This window comes from Parasteatoda tepidariorum, chromosome 8 (genome assembly GCF_982258835.1).
Source record: "Parasteatoda tepidariorum strain Cologne lab strain chromosome 8, Ptep-v5.0, whole genome shotgun sequence".
Classification (NCBI taxonomy): Eukaryota; Metazoa; Arthropoda; class Arachnida; order Araneae; family Theridiidae; genus Parasteatoda; species Parasteatoda tepidariorum.
In genome coordinates this window covers 21377696-21398572 of record NC_141762.1, presented here as the reverse complement: position 1 = coordinate 21398572, position 20877 = coordinate 21377696, and the positions used below count along the sequence as shown (strand labels likewise).

General features: G+C 32.4%; 1 protein-coding gene across 1 annotated transcript in view; it reads right to left on the bottom strand.

Moving 5' to 3' along the window:
• The window catches only part of LOC107436898 (uncharacterized), a 58532-nt gene that overhangs the window by 15796 nt on the left and 21859 nt on the right, over positions 1-20877 (bottom strand). Inside the window, exons 5-9 of the mRNA XM_071180605.2 lie at positions 16874-17065; positions 14265-14423; positions 6027-6185; positions 1342-1450; positions 844-1070 (exon numbers count right to left, since the gene is read on the bottom strand). Coding sequence (XP_071036706.2) covers positions 844-1070; positions 1342-1450; positions 6027-6185; positions 14265-14423; positions 16874-17065 — 846 coding nt within the window. The remainder of the gene's footprint in view (positions 1-843; positions 1071-1341; positions 1451-6026; positions 6186-14264; positions 14424-16873; positions 17066-20877) is intronic.

Sequence of the window (20877 nt, the reverse complement as noted above, 5' to 3'; positions counted from 1 at the left end):
TAAGGAAGTATTTAAAGAACATCAACGCCTAAAATATCTAGAAATAGAAAAATTAAAAATGGATTTGCTACGGATTAGTTATGTATAATATTTAACTATCACAAAAGAAATTGTCATTTCAATGTCAGAAATCTCATTTTCAATATAAAAACACCAAGAAAACGATTATGTCAGAGCCGGATCTAAATCATTGTTTCACTATCATTTAATAAATTTCCGTTTGCACTATTCCTATTGGATGATTCATATTTGTAACCCAATAGAAACATATTCCTATTGGTTGCATCTGTAACTGATTGATCATAGATGGATTTCCAGTGGACAGGTAAGTGAATTGACATCAACTAAGGCATCACTATATTGAGAGAAAACCCAACGTGCGTCGTTTGAAAGTGCACATTTGTTGTTGTTAATTTACGTCGCACTAGATCTGCACAATGGGCTATCGGCGACGGTCTGGGAAACATCCCGGAGAATGATCCGAAGACATGCCATCACAATTTTGATCCTCTGCGGAGGGGATGGCACCCCCCGCTTCGGTAGCCCGACGACCTGTGCGCGAAGTCGAGCACTTTACGGTAGCACAGTTTAACAATGACCAATACAGCACACCCTCGGTCCCTACGCAGACTGATCCAAGTGGTCACCCACCCGCACACTGATCGTAGCCAGTGATGCTTGACTTCGGTGATCTGCTGGGAGCCGTGTCTTAACGAACAGTTCACTGCGGGACAGTGCACATTTGGAATAACGGAAACAATACAAGCAGACGTGATAAAACGGGCCCTGTAAGTCAGTAATGACACATACAATTTATAATAAATACACATAAAACGAACTTACTGCACTAATTCTTTTTCTCGTTGTTCCAATTGTAGTAAACAAGTTGCTAATTCCATGTAAAGATTGTTTGCTCTTTCAAGTTTTCGTTCATAATGTTCACGAATGTCTTGAGCGTGGCGAAGTTCCTCACGTCTTTGTTTCACTAAATCTTCCTCCACTAAAGGCACTCTGCTTTCTTTGTCTTGAAAGTTTTGCATGTACTCATCGATTTCGCTGCGCCATTTTGCCTAGTGAATAAAACATGGCTGATAATTACCAAAGAAAAAGCTTTAATTACCACAGAAAAAGCTTTTTATGCACTGTACATTTGTGACTTCTGTTACATGGTACTGGATCTATGTGCTCTATATATGTTGGAATTAATGACTTTCGTACCTCTATCATTATTGTATGAATTATAAAGGTCTATTATTGCAAAAACAATTCCATTAAAATATAATAATTATTATTATCTTTATGAAGAGAAGCATGCAATTATAATAAGATCTTAATACATACTTGATTTTGTATGAATTTCTCCTTTGAGACTCCAACAAGTTCTTGGGCTGCAGTACTCAGATAGAGGAGTATATGATGAAAAGAAGGTCTATTTCTTGGCTTAGAACTCCTTTATAAATAAAGAACGACGTGTTATTGGTTTATAATTCAAGTAAATATAATAGGTGCCCATTAAAGATTGTAACCATCATCTTAACTTCAGCTATTACAGTTGTGTCTAGGTATAGTTCAGTAGTTTAAACGCTACAAAAGGAGACAGCTTCTGGTGGAAAACTGCTGAGTTAATGTTTCTAGCATTTCACAAAAAGGTACAAGATAGCGTTACTATCTCGTGCGAGATATGAAGAAAGAGTAATTATGAACTTGTTGAGCATGATCTATCAATTAGAATTAGACACTTTCTATAATTATATAATTTTATGAGCATCGTTGACCCTATTTTTTGAATTTATTACTAACTAGCCGCCTAAGGCGGCCAGCTGTCCGCCACGCTGAAGGTTTTCACAAATAAAGTTTTTTAAAACATAGCAGGAAATCTGAAGATTAGTGGACAATTAAAGTGTTCCTGTCCTGCAATTTTGTCTTCATATCCAGTTCTGCTGCAGATGTGTTATAGCTCTTGAGGATGTTTGAAATTATATAGCTACAACGCTTAAGAAAAAAAAAAAACTAAAATGCCAAATACATGAAAAGAACACGAAAACGAATAAATTTTTTATGGTATCAATTTTTATTTCTATATAATTTTTTATGGTATCAAATTCTATTTCTATATCTGTTACGTCAAGCACTCAGGTATTATAATTTGATCTAGTTGTGCTTGTATAATTTTGATCTAGTTGCGCTTTCTACGTCATTTTGTTAACATCGTTTGGTTTGTTATTTAACATCGTTTGGTTTGTTATTTCTAAGTTAACTTTCAAAAAATTGGCTGGCATCAGCATTTTTATTCTTTAAGTTGTTTATTTTTTCTTTTGGAATTCGTTCCTTTTTAGCGAAATTTTTTTCAACCTAATCGAATTCTTTGCCGACTGTTCTCTGTATATATAAAGAAAATAAGGTAAATATTTTTAAAGTGTTGTGAAAAGAATTTTTAGTTGTACAAAGTACTACAATATCGCTACAAAAATTATCGTCTTCGCTTAAGAAAAAAAATAGAGCGTGGAAAGAAGAAGAAAAACTTATTATAACAATTATGAACAGCGACAAATATATCAAAGCGAAGCGTTCTATTTACGTATCGAATATGTTGCCACATTTTTAATACAAAAGTTAAACTTTTCTCCACATTAATAAATGTAAACTAATGCGAACTTTACAATTAAATTATTAATTCCTTCGTATATTATTGGTTTAAGTTGTCGAAAATTAATATTTCAATTGTAAGGTTCGCATTAGCATACATTTATAAGAGTGGGGAAAAGTATATGCATTTTTTAATAGTTTTTTGAATATGGCTCTTTGAAGACGAAAAAGCAGACGAAAAGCATAGACTTACAAAATGACTGATAACTAAATAACTAATCCAAATTTTTGAAAAAGAAAAAAAATACTTCTTCATTATGTCAAAACACAATTATGTGCCGAGTTTCGTGCCTGGGCGAGGCTTCTGGGACGATATATTGTGATTACAGACACACACACACACACACACACACAGCCGCTTTTATTATTATGTATAGATATAGATATTCAACTCTGTAGACTTGTAATTTTGAACCCAATCTAGAAGATAAGGGAACTCTTGGATCAGTATTAGGAGAAATTTACCTTCGTGTAGGACTTTTTAATTGAACTAACATGCATTTGCGTTACATGGAAAGGAAAACCACGAAAATTTTTCACGGTTAGCCTTACGGCAAGGGGACTCTAAATCATGATCCGTCTACCACTGAAGACATTTTACATTAGCACTGTGGTCAATGAAATCCGAATGCGGAATACGTATCAATCAACGATCGCTGGGTTTCAAACCAGGTGCACCTCATTGGAATACGAACGCTGTAACACCATAGCCATCTCGAAATTATTGCTAATATGTTGAGTGTTGTCCGTTTAAGCAGCCACCGTCACCGGTGACTGACACTAGACTTCTGTTTAAGCCGCGTCTGTCCCTTGTCAGTGTAAAATATATAAAACAAAAGAAATTTATATTTCCTTTAAATAATTACTGAAAATTTATTTAAAATTCGCTTTTTATTTTTTACAAATCAAATTTTTAGTTATTTCAACCAGTTAATAGTGATTTTGTTACTTTTACCTCAAAAACTAGTAAAGTAGTTGTAAAAGTAACTTGTGATTAAACTAGTTACTTATACTACAATATAAAAGCTTCAGAGTAGCGCACGCACCCAGGTGGGGATTTCCTTAAAAATACGCTTGGGCCTCAACTTGTTAATCCTTTGACGCATTAATCGTATTTTCTTTCACTTTTATTCATTACTTGGAATTAATTTAGATCAAATTAATTGAAAGATATTATATTTAGCATTTTAATAATTTATGGTTATGAAATACAGTATGAGATACAGATCTCCTTTTCTGCGTTAAAAGGTAAAACCTAACATACACAACTCACTTCCAAACAGCAAACATCACTTCCAAATTTCTTTAATTTACAAAATCAAGTATTGCTATATTTGTGAATATGAGTGGAAAAATGTGAAATTACTTTCGTTGGATTTTATATTTAGTACAAATGACATATATATATATAACAGATTTTTTTAGCTCTTAATAGACTGTTTTTTATAATTAAAAAACACCAAAATATATTTTTACTTGCAATTAGAGCATTAGAAAAAAAATACATGCAAAAGTTACACCTGTGTTTCATCTGTCCCAAAGGGTGGAGAAAGAATTTTATTTCCAAATTTTCTAACAGAATTTCTGACGGAATAGTTTTCAGAAAAGAAAAACAATCAGTCATTGCTAGATATTTCAAAATAGATTGAAAGTAATGATATTTAAGCGAAGAAATTAAAAGTAAAAATCGAAAAGAAAAAAATCGAAACGGAAGGAACGGCACCAACGATTTTTATCTTCTAAGGATCGTTTCGTTACATTGCAATGTAAAAAATTCCAACCGTACAAATTTACAGTTTTTTTCCCTTAGACGTCTATTTGAACTAAATCGTTGACGTTCTACAATTTTGCATCTAACTTTATCCCACATTTTGTACCAATTTCCAGAAAGAGCCGCTAACTCTGCAGTTTTTAAACAGGTAGCGCTGAAAGCATACTCATCTTGTACCACATAGGCACTTTACTACTAATAGGCATCACTGTTATAACTAAACAGCCGTGCGATTGAAAAAACAACGTAAGTGCTTCAAGAAAAGTAGATTGAAAACTATTTTCTTTCTATTGCTAACGCTACGATAACTAAAATGGAATTTCAGAAAACTGATTTCAAAAAAAATTTATTTTTGAGAAGAAAAAAAATGTTTTCTTCTTGTTTTTGCAATTTGTAGCTTATACAATAATGTCAAATATATTAAAATCTCAATTTAAATATTTTTTTGTCGCTTACCTTGGGTATTCAATTGCACAGCAGTATAATTCTACCATGGAATAAAAAAGAATCAACGTAGGCGGGAAAGAAAAAAAAAGAGTTCTTTTTATATATTTGAAATATAATAAGCTACATATTGATAAAAAAATGTTTTTTAAATAATTTCTTTTAATCAGTTTTTTTGAACTTTCATTACCGTTCATAGGATTAGCAATGGAAAGAAAATAGTTGTCACACAACTTTTCTCAAAATCTATCGTGTAGCACTTATATTGTTTTTTCAATTGCACGGTAGTGCTGCTGCTGTTCGAAAGTTACAACAGTGACTGTGGCCTTAATAGTGCACACTGCAAAATTATCAAAAATGTATTACTAAGTATGTTTCTAAATAGTAATCAATTCCATAAATAATTCTTGCAATAAAGAATTTTATAGCTATTAATAATGATCAATAAAGGATTTTATAACAGCAAAGGATTTTATAATAATTTTATGCCGAAAGTTTATACAAATTAGTTTAATTGAAAGCTTATATTAAGGATGCATAAATATGTCTTAATTTTAAATAGCTTGATGTTAGAAAATAGTAAATAATATCAGAAATCAATTGACACTTATGTTCTTCCTTCATTCAGCTATTCATTTCTTTCCAGAATCTTTTCACAGTATTTTTTTCCCATCATCTTTTTTTAATCTTTTATTGTCCGAAGTTCATAAAAATACTATTTAAATGTGTTAAGACACTTAGTTTGATTAATTTTTTCGGTTAACTGGGCACCAGCAAAAAGCAGCCAAAAAATGTAGGAAGTAAATGTGTATTTAATTTTTTGAACATATTTAAATAAAATAAAATAAAAAAATTAAATAAGACAAAAAAATTAAATAAGACAAAAAAATTAAATAAAACAAGATAGTTAAATAAAATAAAAATTTAACCAATGCAAAAATTAAAAAAAATAAAAAGAAGAAGTTAAATTTCCTTAGGCCCGGCTAACCGAAAAGTACTAACATTTAAAATGTCACTGACAAATTAGTGTCTGAACTAAATGTCTCCACTAAAATTGAAAATGATTCAAGAAACATAAATATCATTATAAAAAAAATCAGAAACTCATTCAAGTATAAAATAAAAATGAATAATACAAGGCAGAGATAAAATGTTCTGAAATTACCAGCATTGTTTCAGAAGTATTCGAAATGCCTCTGGAATGGAGTCAGGCACTGGCAAATGCAGGCTATTGTTCCCAACACCCCAAATAATTGCCGATGAGTCCACATCTTTATAAGGAATTTCTCTCGTCAACAATTCCCACAACACTACTCCAAATGACCTAAAGAAAGAAAAATATATAGCTTAAACGACAAATATATTCCACTATCATGCATGAACATTCACATTATATGCTTAATTATGACCCTTTTAAAAATAAAAACTGAGATAATTAATACTATAATAACTTAGGTAACTGTATTCGTTCGTTAGGTAACTGTATACTTTAACAATAAATTTTCTATCTCTTATCAATCAAATCTATTTCAAGCCAAACCCAGAATATAAGGAAATTTTTCGAAGATTCAAACGTACTCATTTTTTTTAAAGGTATAACGAAAAATAATTAGTTTTCATGGTTTGAGCAAGAATCATGTTGGACTGCCATGCACTGTTCCATGCTTTTGTGTATAAAGAGGGGCAATGAAACGAGGTCTTGGAGAACTATGGTTGGCTTTTCAGGAGTAGAGTGGACAATGATTTTATTTAAACGGAAATCAACGAGCAGCCACTTAGAGCACATCTGAATGATGATTTTTTAGAAAATGCATGTTCTCCATATGATAGTTATGGATAATCTCCGGATGAATTAGCTAACCAGATCACCAGTTCTTAGTTTTTCAGAAAAAAAAAGTGCATGGGAAGAATCTAGGGATTGCAGTTGCTATTTGCAATTTCTCTGCTTTTACACGTTGAATGCCACGCTAATTTTACATGACTTGCCCATCTGGCCAAAATGATTTTCTCAGTATGTATTACATTATGTCCCCACCCTGAATATTTCAAAAATTCGAAAAAAATTTTATTGCATTTTTCGAATCTTTGTACCCTTCCTAATGTCTGTCTAAAACGATTTCTCGGTACCTAACTTCGTTTGGAAGTTATACCGGAAAAAAGAGAGTCATCGCTAAGCAGGTAGAAAGGCCCGTTCGGCCGGATTAGGAGGGGCGACATTCTTTTTGTGTCTCATCCATTCTGTTGACTGTATATAGAAACTTATTGTAGGCATTTCATTTATCGACCATTATATACATGAAATCAAACGTTTTCCCTTACCATAAGTCAAAACTTTAAACACGTTTTTCTAAAAACGCTGTTTTTTGACCTAGCCTAACGCTTTTCTCATGATCTGTACAACGAAATAAGCTGTTCTTTATTTTAAATTACGTAAAAATATATTCTTTAGAAAGTAGCATAGGATTTTTTTTGATATTTTTATATTTCTATTTCATATTAGTATTTTAATAAATATTTTTTAATGAAAAACTTAACTTTTTTTTTAAGTTGCCGCCATTTTGGTAATTTTACGAGTATCAAAAAACCGCTATGCTACTTTTAGATAATGTCTAGATAATGTCTAGATAATGTTTCAGAAAATCTAAACAAAATCGTTTTCCTATGTTTCAGGACTTCTAAATCAATGAGGCCAGTGAGGTGCTACTTTTTGATGACCAGCCACACACGAAGCTGCCACCAACTTATTTTTTTTTAATTTTGTAAAAGAAAATTTTTTAAAATAGACTAAATTTGTAGCTAAATAACATAAAAAAAACAAGGAGTCTCTGTATTGTCTCTATTACTTAAAAATTCAAGAAAAACGTTAATATTTTACCATCTTAGGGTGGGGTGCCCCCTTAATTTCTGCAAACCATTTTAGTAACGATTATAATATTTAAAAAAATTAAAGGCATTAAACATTTACTCGAATTAAATGTTTCTAATAATCTTAGCTTCACCGGTCACCGGTGACCCCCATGGCGTTAACGTGTTAACAATCCAGGAAATTCTAAACTGCCTTACTTTCAGCACGAAAGCTCTGTGTGAAGCCTATATATAATTGCAAAAGCTGGTACTACATGATTCGCCATTTCTTACCAAAAAAGGAAATACTACCACAGATATAAATTGCTTTATTTCATCTTTGCTAAGATTAATATTGTTGCTAGTCTAGCGTAAAACTATCACTACAATTATTCAATTTTCATTCACTAGTATATAATACATGTTAACTCGATTTCTAATCTAACTCGATTTACCTTTTGATAGATGACGGTCGATATTGTTCGGTAGCCAAAAAAGTCCACCAACTTTGGTGACTTTCGGATGTGATCAGAAAACGCCTACCTCGACTGAAACGCCCACTTCGATATAAACACGCCTACTTTGATGTACGGAACACAATGAAGAGTTGACTTGCTATTTGTGACTGTGAGATTGTCTTCCTCTCGCTGCTGCTATTCAGTCTCGATCACACACAACGGGGGCCTGTACACACTCGACTGCTAATAGCAACATAGGAGAGACCATGCACACGGCCGAGATCTTAATACAGCTCTCCCTGCGTATCACAAATAGCTATTAATCAACTAGTGATATATATTTATCAAATTCTATCACAGATAAGATTCTGATGGGGGAGTATTGTAGCACAGCTACCTCAATAATTATTAAATTCTCATTCACTAGTATATAAGGAGGATATATGTCTGGAGGTACCTTTTGCTAGAAGAAGCTTGACAATGTCGGTAGCCTAACCACACACTAAAATAAAATCTTCGTTATGGTTTACCTGCAAGTGACGTAGTGTGGGTATTTCGATTCTGATTGGTTGTTGAAACGTAGCATTTGTTTACGTTAGCAATTGTTCTTTCCAATCTATTTTGATTAAGCCAAGCCCGTCAAGTATCAAAACCCTTAAATGACACATTTTATATTCTTTCACAAAGATTTCAATTCAAAGACACAACGACAGGCACAGAGCCATGTGGAGCATACACTAACTAATTATGCATCTAAGTTGCCAGGAACGCAAAAAATATATCATGGTTACATAAAAATACATACGCAAATAATAAATATAATTTATCTAAAAACGTAGACTGTGCAAGAATTCCATTTCATCAAATTTAATGTGCGATACGGTACCCTATATAATTAACTTCACGTTAATTAACATTTTAACTTGTGTGGAGGAAATTAGTTCAACTTTAACACGCCATTTTGCTTATAAATGATCAGTTGGCGCTGACTTTATAGGTCTCATGTGTGGGTATCAGTGATCTTCATCTTCTTGAAGTGAAAGTGCCCAATTGAATATTTTTATTAAATATTTAATTTTTTGAAGCCGTAATTCGTTCTTACACAAATCTCCTTCATCTTTATTATGTGGATTAAAATGATTGCATGTGCGTAATTCAGAGCATTTGCGCGCAAATAATAAATATACACGTTTTTTTTTTTTAATCTTTCGTCGTAATTTAACAGTAAAAAACAATCGAGAAAATTTATATATTTTTCTCCAGTAAGCGTTGATGATGTTTTATGGTTTGATTAATGTATTTCTCATACTCAAAAGTGGCATGCTTAAAAAAAATTCATTAGTTAACTTGGTATAAGCATATATATCTTTTAATAACGGAAATAAATGATATTCACGTGTATTAAATATTCATATCTTGCTAAACAAAACGACACGCGATCTGTTCTTTAAATTCATTTTTTTTTTCAATTTAAACTCCTAATAGGTTTGCACTGTTTGATTTCGAATCACCACTTCTATAAATTTAAAAATACACAATCGTACATCAGTATTTGATACATCTAACCCTAAAGGGAGCAATGGAAATGCCAATTCAGCAACAAGAAATTGATTCTAGCAGCAATTTTAAAGACTTGCCATCAAAACTTCCATTGGCCTCAACTGAAATGGAAAAAGCGGATCGTGATAACAGTAAAGGTAGCCGCAAGATGGCCCAGTCTAAAAGAACCTCAACAAAATCCAAAAAAGCTGTTAAAGGAAAAAAGTCTAAACTTTCCAAGACACCAGTAAAATCCAAGGGCAAGAAAGGAAAGGGAAGAAGTGCCGGACGGCCTCGTAAATGATAATCTTGGCGATTCTTCAATGCAGTGAGAACAAAATTTTTTAAAATCAAAATTGAATGAACTTACAGCTTAAATGCCGAAATGGAGTAAATGAATGTTGACTTAGTAATTGAAGTACATGTATCAAAATGCAGATAATAAATCATCAAAAGTATTTTTCTTTCTTTTATTTCTTACATATTTATTTAATTTTTGGGTAGACTGTACTTGAGGGTGCCCCCGCCAAGTTGTGATCGCGATTGATCGCCAAGCTGGGTGATGTTGAAAACCAATCGTGATTCTGATTGGTTTAGATTTGAATCGTGATTCTGATTAGTTTAGAATTTAGCATTGCTTTTTAAATGAATTTTTAAATGTAATTCCAGAGATCCGTTAGTTCTACTTTGGATACCGGCTGGTAAGGTTATTTGCTTCTGGTACTAAAAATGAATACTGTCAATAAGATAAATCTTAAGTTTCTGTACGATTTGAATAACAAAGGGAAAAAAGCACTGATTGACTGGTGTATGAATGAAGGTTTAATTAGTAATAGATATAAGTGTCCTGTTTGTGGGTTACCACGGCGTTCCGGGCAAACAAGTATGGCGCCAAACATAAGTCGCCAAGGGGCACCCTCAAGCATATTTTCCCCTAATTTTTCATCGTATTGTTTTAAGTTGTTGTAAATGTAGAATTCTTGGTTTGGCGACAAATTTTAATTGTAAAATTTTGCTGAAGCTCAGTTTCTGGTTGATTTTATTAGATTCTAGATATTGATATTCTTTTCTTGCTGTGTCTGCTAATGACTTCAGCATCGGGTTACCACAATTTCCATTCACCGTTATGCGATTGGTTCTTAGTTTACTTTTATGTGCAATTACATAGGCATGTTTTCAAATCACCAAATATCAGAGGGGCCACCCGATTCTACACTTCAACAATGATATAGCATAATTTCAAATTTCTAGAATCATTTTAGCGTTTATTAGTATTATACTTATCCGTTACCTGCGTACAAGACGAAGCTTGGCGAAAATCGCCAAACTTTATCTGGTACCTAACTAACATTAACTAAAGATAACTCTACCTTTTTTTATACTTTAAAAACTTGGTACTAGTTTTGGTGCAAAGATTTTCATCAGGCGACCAGTTAGCGGATAAGTGCCATTATACTTACTAGAATCTAATAAAATCAAAAATTCTAGTTTTAAATGCTTTCGTTATTAAATGCATGTAACTCATTTGAATTATTTATTAGAAACAATTACCACACAATGTTTGGTTCATTTTTATCTCTATTTTCTTCATGAGAAATCAAAAATGTATGGAAAACCAATTACAATATTGTTAATTCATTCATAGCCCCGATGTTATCAAAGTTTATTATCTACAGCTAATTACATTTTTTTTTCGAAGCACTGAAAGAAAGAATGAAAAGAAAAAGATAAAAAACATGATCCACCGTAAAAATTGTGAAAATTAAATTCGCATTCGTATGTAAGTACTATTCCAGTTTGGGAGACTGAAAAAAATCTATTATCACTAAGGCCACAGTAACTATACCAGATCTATTACCACGGTAACTATATGAGGCACCTATTTCGACAGTATAATTTACTTTTTAATACAATACCAGCAGTACCTATTTACACAAGTATTACTCGTATTAATCCTTTGAAGCAGATGAAACACCGGAGTCTTTTTTAATATATTTTTTCAGAAAGTCTATTTACAAGCAAAAAAATATTTTAGTATATTTTAATTATAAACATTATAATAGTTACTAAAAAAAATCTGTTAGATTATCGAGTATTTTTCCATTTCGCCGGCGTAAGTATATGTATAAAGTTTTCTTTTTCTTTTTTTTTTTTTGAAAGACATCACCAAAATATTTTTATAAGAGTTTAATTTACATTAACCCGGTGATTTTTAATTGATAACTTAATCACTTCTTCCTGCGAAATGGATAAGTACCGATTATCGGAATCAAATTTGTACTAAATAAAAAATCAAAACTGAAAAAAAAATATACATTTTTTATTTACATTTAAAAATTATCAATAATTGATTTCGTAAATTAAAGAAGTTTCATTTATGAATTAATGTTTCTCTTAGATCTAAATAACTTCAAATAAGTGCAAGTTTGAAAAATTATTATTTTGAGGATTTTATCTTTGACCCACCAGTGTTTTATACTGTATTTCATAAACATAAATTATTAAATGCTAACTGTAACATTTTTTCGCTTATTTTGGCCTAAATTAATGCAAAATTATGTAACAAGGATGAAAAATATGTTTCATAAAAATTCTACGCCAAAGGGTTAACAATAGTTGGCAATTTTTTTACCCTGAAATGATAAAAATTATTAATGAAAAGTCTAATGAATGGTGACAATCTGGCACTAATCATCACATTTGGCGAAAAGAAAAAGTTGCTTGCTTGAAATAACAAATATAAATGAAGGAAAACAACTATGTCATATATTTTGCAAACTGAAATATATTTCATTTGACGAAAAAATAGCACATGAAATATTCTGAATGAGATAGAAAAAAACTGCAGAATAAATATTTGTTCTTCGATTGTTTTCGCTGTAGAAACCTTTATAATAATACTTAAAATAAAGCTACCTACTTAGAAATCTAGAATCATATTTCATAGTTTACGCAACTGAATGCTTGTGTATTATTCCTTCTACTATTTTCGCCAGCACCCGGCCTAAGTCATTTTGGTACCTTCTAATTTTTTTTTTCATGGTAATTGATCATAAAGAAATAGACAAAATACGAATATAATTTATTGCATGCAAAAAATGGGAAAATGTTTAAATTTGAATCTTTACCAAATTCATTTTCAGATTTAGCGAAGATGGTCGACGGGATAGCCTGCAAAACGGTCACTGCACATAAACGTTTGAATTATTTTGAAATTCATGTTTCTTCATTTTGCAAAAAATTATGATAATCGTATTTGTTTCATTCATGGTTTAGTTTGGCTTGAATGCGTTAAGCTTCATGACGTTGAAACCCCCACCGGTCAGAGAAATAAAGGGAAAAAACGTACGTGAAAGAGATGCATAAGTGAGAAGTCCATTCAAAGTTCGAAAACTCAACATAAATTGCAATGAGAGCATGAATAAAATTATTTCTAAAGATTAAATACTAACATTTATAACGGTTTGGTATTTAACATAACTGCACAAAGAAAAAAAATTGTAACGTAACTAATAACAATTTAGTTTCTTACAAAATCCATGATGCTAATAGATGTTAGATATTTATTTTTATTTCTGCCGATGAATTTCGAAAACCGTTTTTTCAAGTTCATACAAACAAGGAAAGGGAGTTTCAATGGCTAAATTAAAGTGCAAATACATTTTCACCATCTTCGTTGAAAAATTGGTACGGGCGAGGAAGCTTAGCAATTGAGTTCACTTTTCCATACATGGGAAAAAACACGAAATATGAGTGCATTTCTTTTGGCGAGATTTCTAAACTGGCAAACCATTTCGATTCTTTGGTTCGTTACGATAGAGAAAGCTCTTTAAGTTGGATTTTTTATTCTTTTCCACACTTCGTCAAATAAGGAATTTGTATTCATTTTTTTCCTTATCTTCATCTCTCTTTGGCTCCTATTTTCTTTGCCTTTTTCCATGAATTGCCGGAATAAACTCTACCGTTGCGCTCACCACATGTCAAGTCGTAGACACTATTCGAATAGTGTCTACGACTACGATCGTAGAAAACAAAACGTTTAATAAAAGCAAAATATATATATAAACATAATAACATACCATACGCAGAGTAGATTTTACTTGAGGTTTTTATGTTATTAAATTTTTTCATTCATAGAGTATTACGATTTTATTTTCAGGACACGTATCACATAAACGTTGGTATACTCAATATTTTTTTAACATATTTATATTAATAATTATATGCTGTCTTTCAAATGGCCCTTTTGTGCTTGTTTTGCAATATTCAAAAGAATGTTATGTTTCTTTACCAATTGTTATTCAGCAAATAATTTTATATATGCAGTTATAATAATACTTTTTTTTCCTAATCTCGCATGATTTTGGATAAGAATAGTTTTTTCTGCCATTTTCATTGCGTTCCAAAATATTACGGACTTATAAACTTTTTCGATTCTTATTTACAAAAACATTTGCAAGTAGGTTTTTATTTTTGCAATTTTCTAATTAATTTCACAACATTTATTCTTAACATAAAAGAATATTATTCCAAATTTGAGATTTGAAAGTTAAAAGACTTACCATATGTCAACTTTTTCGGAGCAGGGATCATGTCGAATAACTTCTGGCGCCATCCATGCAACCGTGCCAGCAAACGACATCTTGGTGCTGATGTCGTTTAACTGGCGACACGTCCCGAAATCGGATATTTTCAGAACTTCGTTCATACTAATCAGGACGCTATGGAACAATACCAAAACATTAATATTAATTGTGAACTAACATTAAAAACAATCAAGATATAAGTGCAAATCGAAAGGAAACGACAATTTTGTATTCAAGTAATAAGCAAATAAAGAAAGATTGTCTTTTTTTGAGTTTTAATCCCGTTTATGTTTGTAGTGATGAGGAAGTTGGTATAGTTTCTCACAGACGCATTCACGGACACGTCATTCAACGAATGTATTAACAAGACAAATCATGATTGTGCACTTCTGTTGTAGTAAGAGGAAGTCAAATCAGCATATTCAACCATACAACGTTGATTGAGTTACGGTGCCTACTTCTTACAAGGCAGGCATTGTTGTTTTTTTCCCCATTTACCTTTACCCTTGCAATAGAAAGCACTCCATAGCATGCTGTTTTTCTTATAGTTCATTTGCATATGTATACAAGAAATAACTTAGGCACGCGTGATACAAAATTTGATTGTTTATAAAACACTGCAAAAAAAAAAACATTCAAGTAAATATTTAAGCATTAGTATTTGTAAGATATTTAAATTTTTCAAAGTAACCAGCTTTTAATAAATCGAAATAACATGAATGCAGTACAAATAAAAGCACAAAAATTAGCAAACTATAGTTTCAGTTCCATAAAACTAAACTTCTTTGGCGACTAAATACAAAATGATAGGGGAAAGTAAAAACTAAGACAAATAAACATTGGCGACTATCTTTGTCCTTTAGGCAAAGTCATGATGCGTCGCGCAATTTTCTGCAATTGGATACTTCAGGAATTTAATCTTGACATGGTAATGTGTTGTAAATTTTATCACATTGCCTCTAAGGTATGAAAAAATGGGAATATTTTTTTTCAAATGTGGCTATTCTAGTGCTGTAAGAAAGTCAGAAAAATGTGCCTTGCCCCATTCTTGATTGCCTTTAGCTGGGTGTGTTGAAGCAGCTCATGTTAGAAACTCCATTTCTGATTTCCAAAAAACTTTGTGTTGTTGTTGCCATTCCCAATGTCCAGCATGGGCTAGACTAAGTCCATGAAGCCAAACACCCCCAGGAAGTCCAATAGTAAAGTAAAGAGAATTCATGGATGTGGAAATGGGCAGCTTCCGTTGTTTAACCACTAGAGCGCCTGGGGTGGAAAGCTGCTCTACTCCATTGCCTACAGACCTTAGCTAAGCATAATGGAATGGTCTTAAGGCCTAGGGTGATCCTACCATGAGCAAGCTCCTACGTAAATCGCCCATTACACCCAGGAACACCCCCTCGACGCTTTGAGGGGGAAAAATTTTGTTACTAAGGAAACTTTCAAAAATGAATTTACAATATGTTGGGATAAAAATAATTGGTTTTAAACTTTATCCAAGTTATTTCTTATCATCCTATATATTGGTAATTGTATATTTGTTGAATTCTTAGTTCCATTTAACTTGGTTGAAGGAAATAATGATAGATACTCTAACTTCCGCTTCACTGTAATTAGGTCCGAAACGACGACGGATATACTCAGTTTTAGTCTATTCTTGCGAAAATACAATTTTGATTTTCTCTGTTACATTTTGTCTAATGAACAAACGTTTAAAATTAGTTCAAATGGATGCAAATAAATAAATAAATATAATTTTAAAAAATAAAAAGTAAATGCGAAATTTATGTACCTTTGACAGCATGCAATGATTTTCAAGCATCCTAGAAAATAATAAATAAGAACAAAATAATAACTGCATAAATGCATCTAAACTAAAAATACATGCAAAATTACAAAGAGAAAATTTTAACAACAGTAATAAATGCAATTAAATATCTCGATTTCAAATAAAAGGCGTAAAAGCAAAACAAAAAAAGTAGGATAATTCTGAAATGCTGAAAGGGAGGGGATAGAAAAAGAAATTGAGAAATAATAATTTTATAAAGAAACATAAGGTTCGAAATTACAAAAGGAATCAAGGAATAAAAAGATAAGAATAACCAATATATATATATATTCCAAATATTTTATCCTTTTAGGTTTTTTCCGAATCTCAACGTGTACACACTTTAATTTCAGTTTTTTTTTAAAGAAAGTTCCAATTAGCACTCTTTATACAGTAGTTTACTCTATCACACCTTCTATCATTACCAAGTTTTATCAAAACAGTATTTAGCAGTTTTTAAATTTGATTCACTCATATAGCTAACCATTTCGATGGATTACCAACTTAAAAAAATGACTCTCACTTGCTGATGAAATTATTTCATAAAAATTAAAAAATATTGCATCAGCTTTTGTAAAAATTCGTTCGAAGTTCAACTTTGTGGTCCATTCAAGGTTTGAACGATATTCTGGCGTCAATGTATTCAAAATCATCCAACAATTCTATTATATTTTGAGAATAAGTGAATCCACACAGCATTAAGTAAGAGCTAGATATTTACAAGTATAAATTATGCAAGAAACATGAACTGATTGTTTACTTTGGGGATTTCAAATCCCTGTGAACGATTCTGTTTTGATGTAGATATTCCATTCCGGACACGATTTGACGGCACCAATCGATTGTCTTTTCCGGTGGTACGTCTCGATCACTTCTCAGCATTTCATACAGTTGACCATAAGGGCAAAATTCCATGATGATACAATAGCAAGGAGACTGTGTACACACACCCCTGAAATAGAATTAAAAAAGTTTAAGAACCAAATACTCGAATTTACTTTATTATTATTAAAATTTTTCAACAGCTATATATATACAGGTATAGGACAAAATAATAGGAACACCTGTGAAAGAATGGAGTCGTTCTCGACCGTCCAATAAGCGGCGGGCACGTGTCACAAGAATGTGCCACCTAGTGGTGATGAAAGGCAAGGTATCTGTCTAGCATTTGGCTGTGTGAGATATGCATGAGAAAAATCTGTTTCTAGCAAAACGTGATTATGTCCGATCTCTCTGACCTTAAAAGAGGCATGATAATCGGAGCTCGCCTGGCTGGAGCGTCCGTGTCCAGAACAGTGAACCTTGTAGGTGTTTCAAGGACCACTGTATCAAGGACTCTGACGGCATACACAAAGTTGGGTAAGGTGTCTTCGGCGAGGCGCAACAGCGGCAGGAAGTCGAAGTTGTCAGACAGTGATAGACGGGTGTTGAAGAGGATAATCGCTCGAAAACGCAATTGCCGGTGATAACATCCGAGATGAATACCCACCTTCAGAACCCTGTATCCATGAAAACTATTCAACGGGAGTTGCATGCTGCTAACATTCATGGCAGAGTAGCTATTCCAAAACCATTAGTTTCAGCGCGGAATGCTTTGAAGAGACTACAGTGGTGCCAAGACCACCTAAAATGGACACAACTGCAATGGGAACAAGTCATCTGGTCTGATGAATCCTCTTTTACACTATTCCAGACCACTGGACGTGTGTTCGTGGGGCGAACGCCGGCAGAAGCATTTCATGTTGATTGCCTGGCTCCAACCGTGAAACATGGAGGTGTTTCTGTGATGGTGTGGGGAGGTATATCTGCCCGTGGATTGGGGCCTCTTGTGGTCTTGAGGGGGGTAGTCAAAGGGGACCATTACCGAAGCATTCTTGCAGATCATTTTCACCCTATGCTTCATACTCTCTTTCCGGGAGAACGTCCTGTGTTCCAAGGTGACAACGCCCCTGTTCACACGTCTCACTGTGTTCAAACGTGGTTAAATGAGCATAATAATGAAGTGGACCATCTAACGTGGTGTCCTCGGTCCCCTGATCTCAATATCATTGAGCCTTTGTCGGACTTTTTGGAGAAAAAAGTCCGTGCCGGGTTTCCTCCTCCACGCGCACTCTCTGTACTCGAGACAGCCCTGCAAGAGGAATGGCTGTAAATTTCAATGAACTTTGTTCAAGACCTTTATTTGTCAATCCCACGTCGAATGCAAGCTGTCATTCAGGCCAAAGGTAGCCCAACTCCTTACTAATAAAATATTTTAATTTTTTTCACAGGTGTTCCTATTATTTTGTCCTGTATCTGGAAATCACAACAGTTTTACTATATACAGGGACTAATATAGGGGATATTCCCTTTATATCTATCACAAACCATGAATTTTAATCTAATCTTTTAAAAATATAGGTAGCATCAATTATTTAAACTACTTACCCAGAAATCACCGCTCTGCAGTCATATTTCTTATAATTCATACACTCTAACTCTTACGATAATTTGTTACGATATCTTGTCGCTTACTACGTCGTGAAAAGTATTCAAAATCATGTAAAGTCTTTACGATGCCAACTTATCATCCAGTACAAGTTATTCATAGCTAAAGGTAGTCTGTTTAGACTGATAGTGTTGCAATAGCGTGTTTTAAGTATGTGTATGACGAAAATTCAATACAAATTGAAAATAAAGTTTTATTATGAACAGGGACTGATATAAGAGATATTGTGGCGTCTACCACTACAAATATTAAGTACCAAATCACTAGTATATAAGACATGTTAACTCGATTCTATCTTATTCTATCTTAATAATGGGGACCATCCATTGACATAATATTCCTTTTATATCTATTTATGAGAGCACATTTCTTATCTGGTGGTTGACATCTGTATTAAATTTTTCCTGTGGTCCATATAATGTCTATACACCAATTTTTGTCAACCATAATTGGTTCTAGGCTGATATAAATAATGCAAGTTTAATTTTAGCCACTCAATGGGACTCAGCACAAAAACAAGTTAGTGTCTGTTCAAAAATTGTTCCTTGGAGCCAAATAAATTTTTAAAAAAAAGGGTCTATAGGTTTATGTAGTTTTTATTCACACTATTTATCATTTAGTAGGGAACTGATGAAAGGGTAGATTCACAGTAAGCGCCAGCATCTCAACTCAGCTTATTGGCGCATGCGCTCTCAACTAGATTTCAACATATTACGTAATACCAGACGTTGAAGAAGTCAGTGAGCGCACTGTGAACCCAATCAAAAGTTGTTTTCGGATTTTGTTTAGCAGCAATATTGGCCACAGTAAAAAAAATAGCTGTTTTTTGTTGACAAATTTCGACTAATCTAGTTCCTTTACTAATCCTCTAAAGCAGTGAATTTTAAGGTAAACATAAGCAAATTATTTTTAACTTTAGTAGTTTAATGCAATAGACGTAATGTTTCATAACTAATCCCACATTTTTAAAGATTGGTAAGCCTTAATATTCTAAATTTTTTAAAATTTATGAAAATTTTCAATCAGAATGTCTTCATGCAGTAAATGATGATCATTTAATGAAAAAAAATTCGTGTGTAATATCAGTGGAAATTTTTTTATTTCATTATGGCTCGTAAATCAAAAAATCAAGATAACGATATAAAGGAGAGGCTTGAAAATGCCGTTACCGATTCGGAGCGGAGGAGAATCATTCGAAAGTGGGTATTTCAGGCAGTTCAAGAATACGAGGAGAAAAAGGAACGTTTGAAGAAAAGCGAAAATAGGAGAAAATCGCAGAAAAGAGTGGGATCGAAAACTCAAAAGAAAAGTACAAATAAACGTAAAAAACGTCAAACCTCAAGTCAAGATGAAAGTAAGAAAAAAAAAGGGTAAAAACGACCAGAAAAAAAGACGATGAGTATTTTGAGAAAAAGAGCCGAATGAGGCACGAAGAATTCATACTTTTTCAGTGGGAAGAAAAAACTAATTATATTTCGAGGCTGAATTATCCTGAAAAATCACCAAAATTCTCCAAAAGACTACAATAATGTAGCATTTTTGAACTATTTTTTGTGTCTAAATTAATATATAAATAAATATATAAATATATAATTTTAAATATATTTTTAATACTTTCTTAAATTATTTATTATTTTATTTATTTTTAACTTGCTGAAAAATAAATAAAATAAGGCAAATAAATGAAATAAACGCATCACAGTTAAGCCACCTGAATCAATTTTGATGCCAACGAATTCTAAATCACTAAGAACGAAGCTTTGTATTACTGTTTTTTCTTTGCTTTCTTTCTTTTTTTTTTGTAACTTAGTTGATAATGAAACAAAATAAAAATTCTTGATTCATTACATCAAATTTTTATCGTACTTAAAATTTAATTTAACCACTTGAAAAAAATTTCATTTTAATGGATGCACTAGCAGTGGTATTGTGGTACTTAACCTTAAAATAACATCAATATAAGAAATATCAGGCAACTAATCTTAAGAAAAGTATAGAGCAGGAAATACCGGGAAAGTGCATACGGTGCAGTGGCACTGGTTCTTAAAGTGCATCAGAGTAGGGAATACCGGGCAAACCTTACTTAATCAGTAAAAAAAAGTATTTTAAGGAATACTGATCAGATATATACCAGGAAATGGCTCTATATCTTAAAAAATCATTACTGTAGGGAAATTCTTGGAAAGTGTAAAACGGACAAACATCTTTACCTAGTTATTATTTCGATAATACCGATTATAATTAATTTCAAACTGCTATTGATAATGGACACTGCT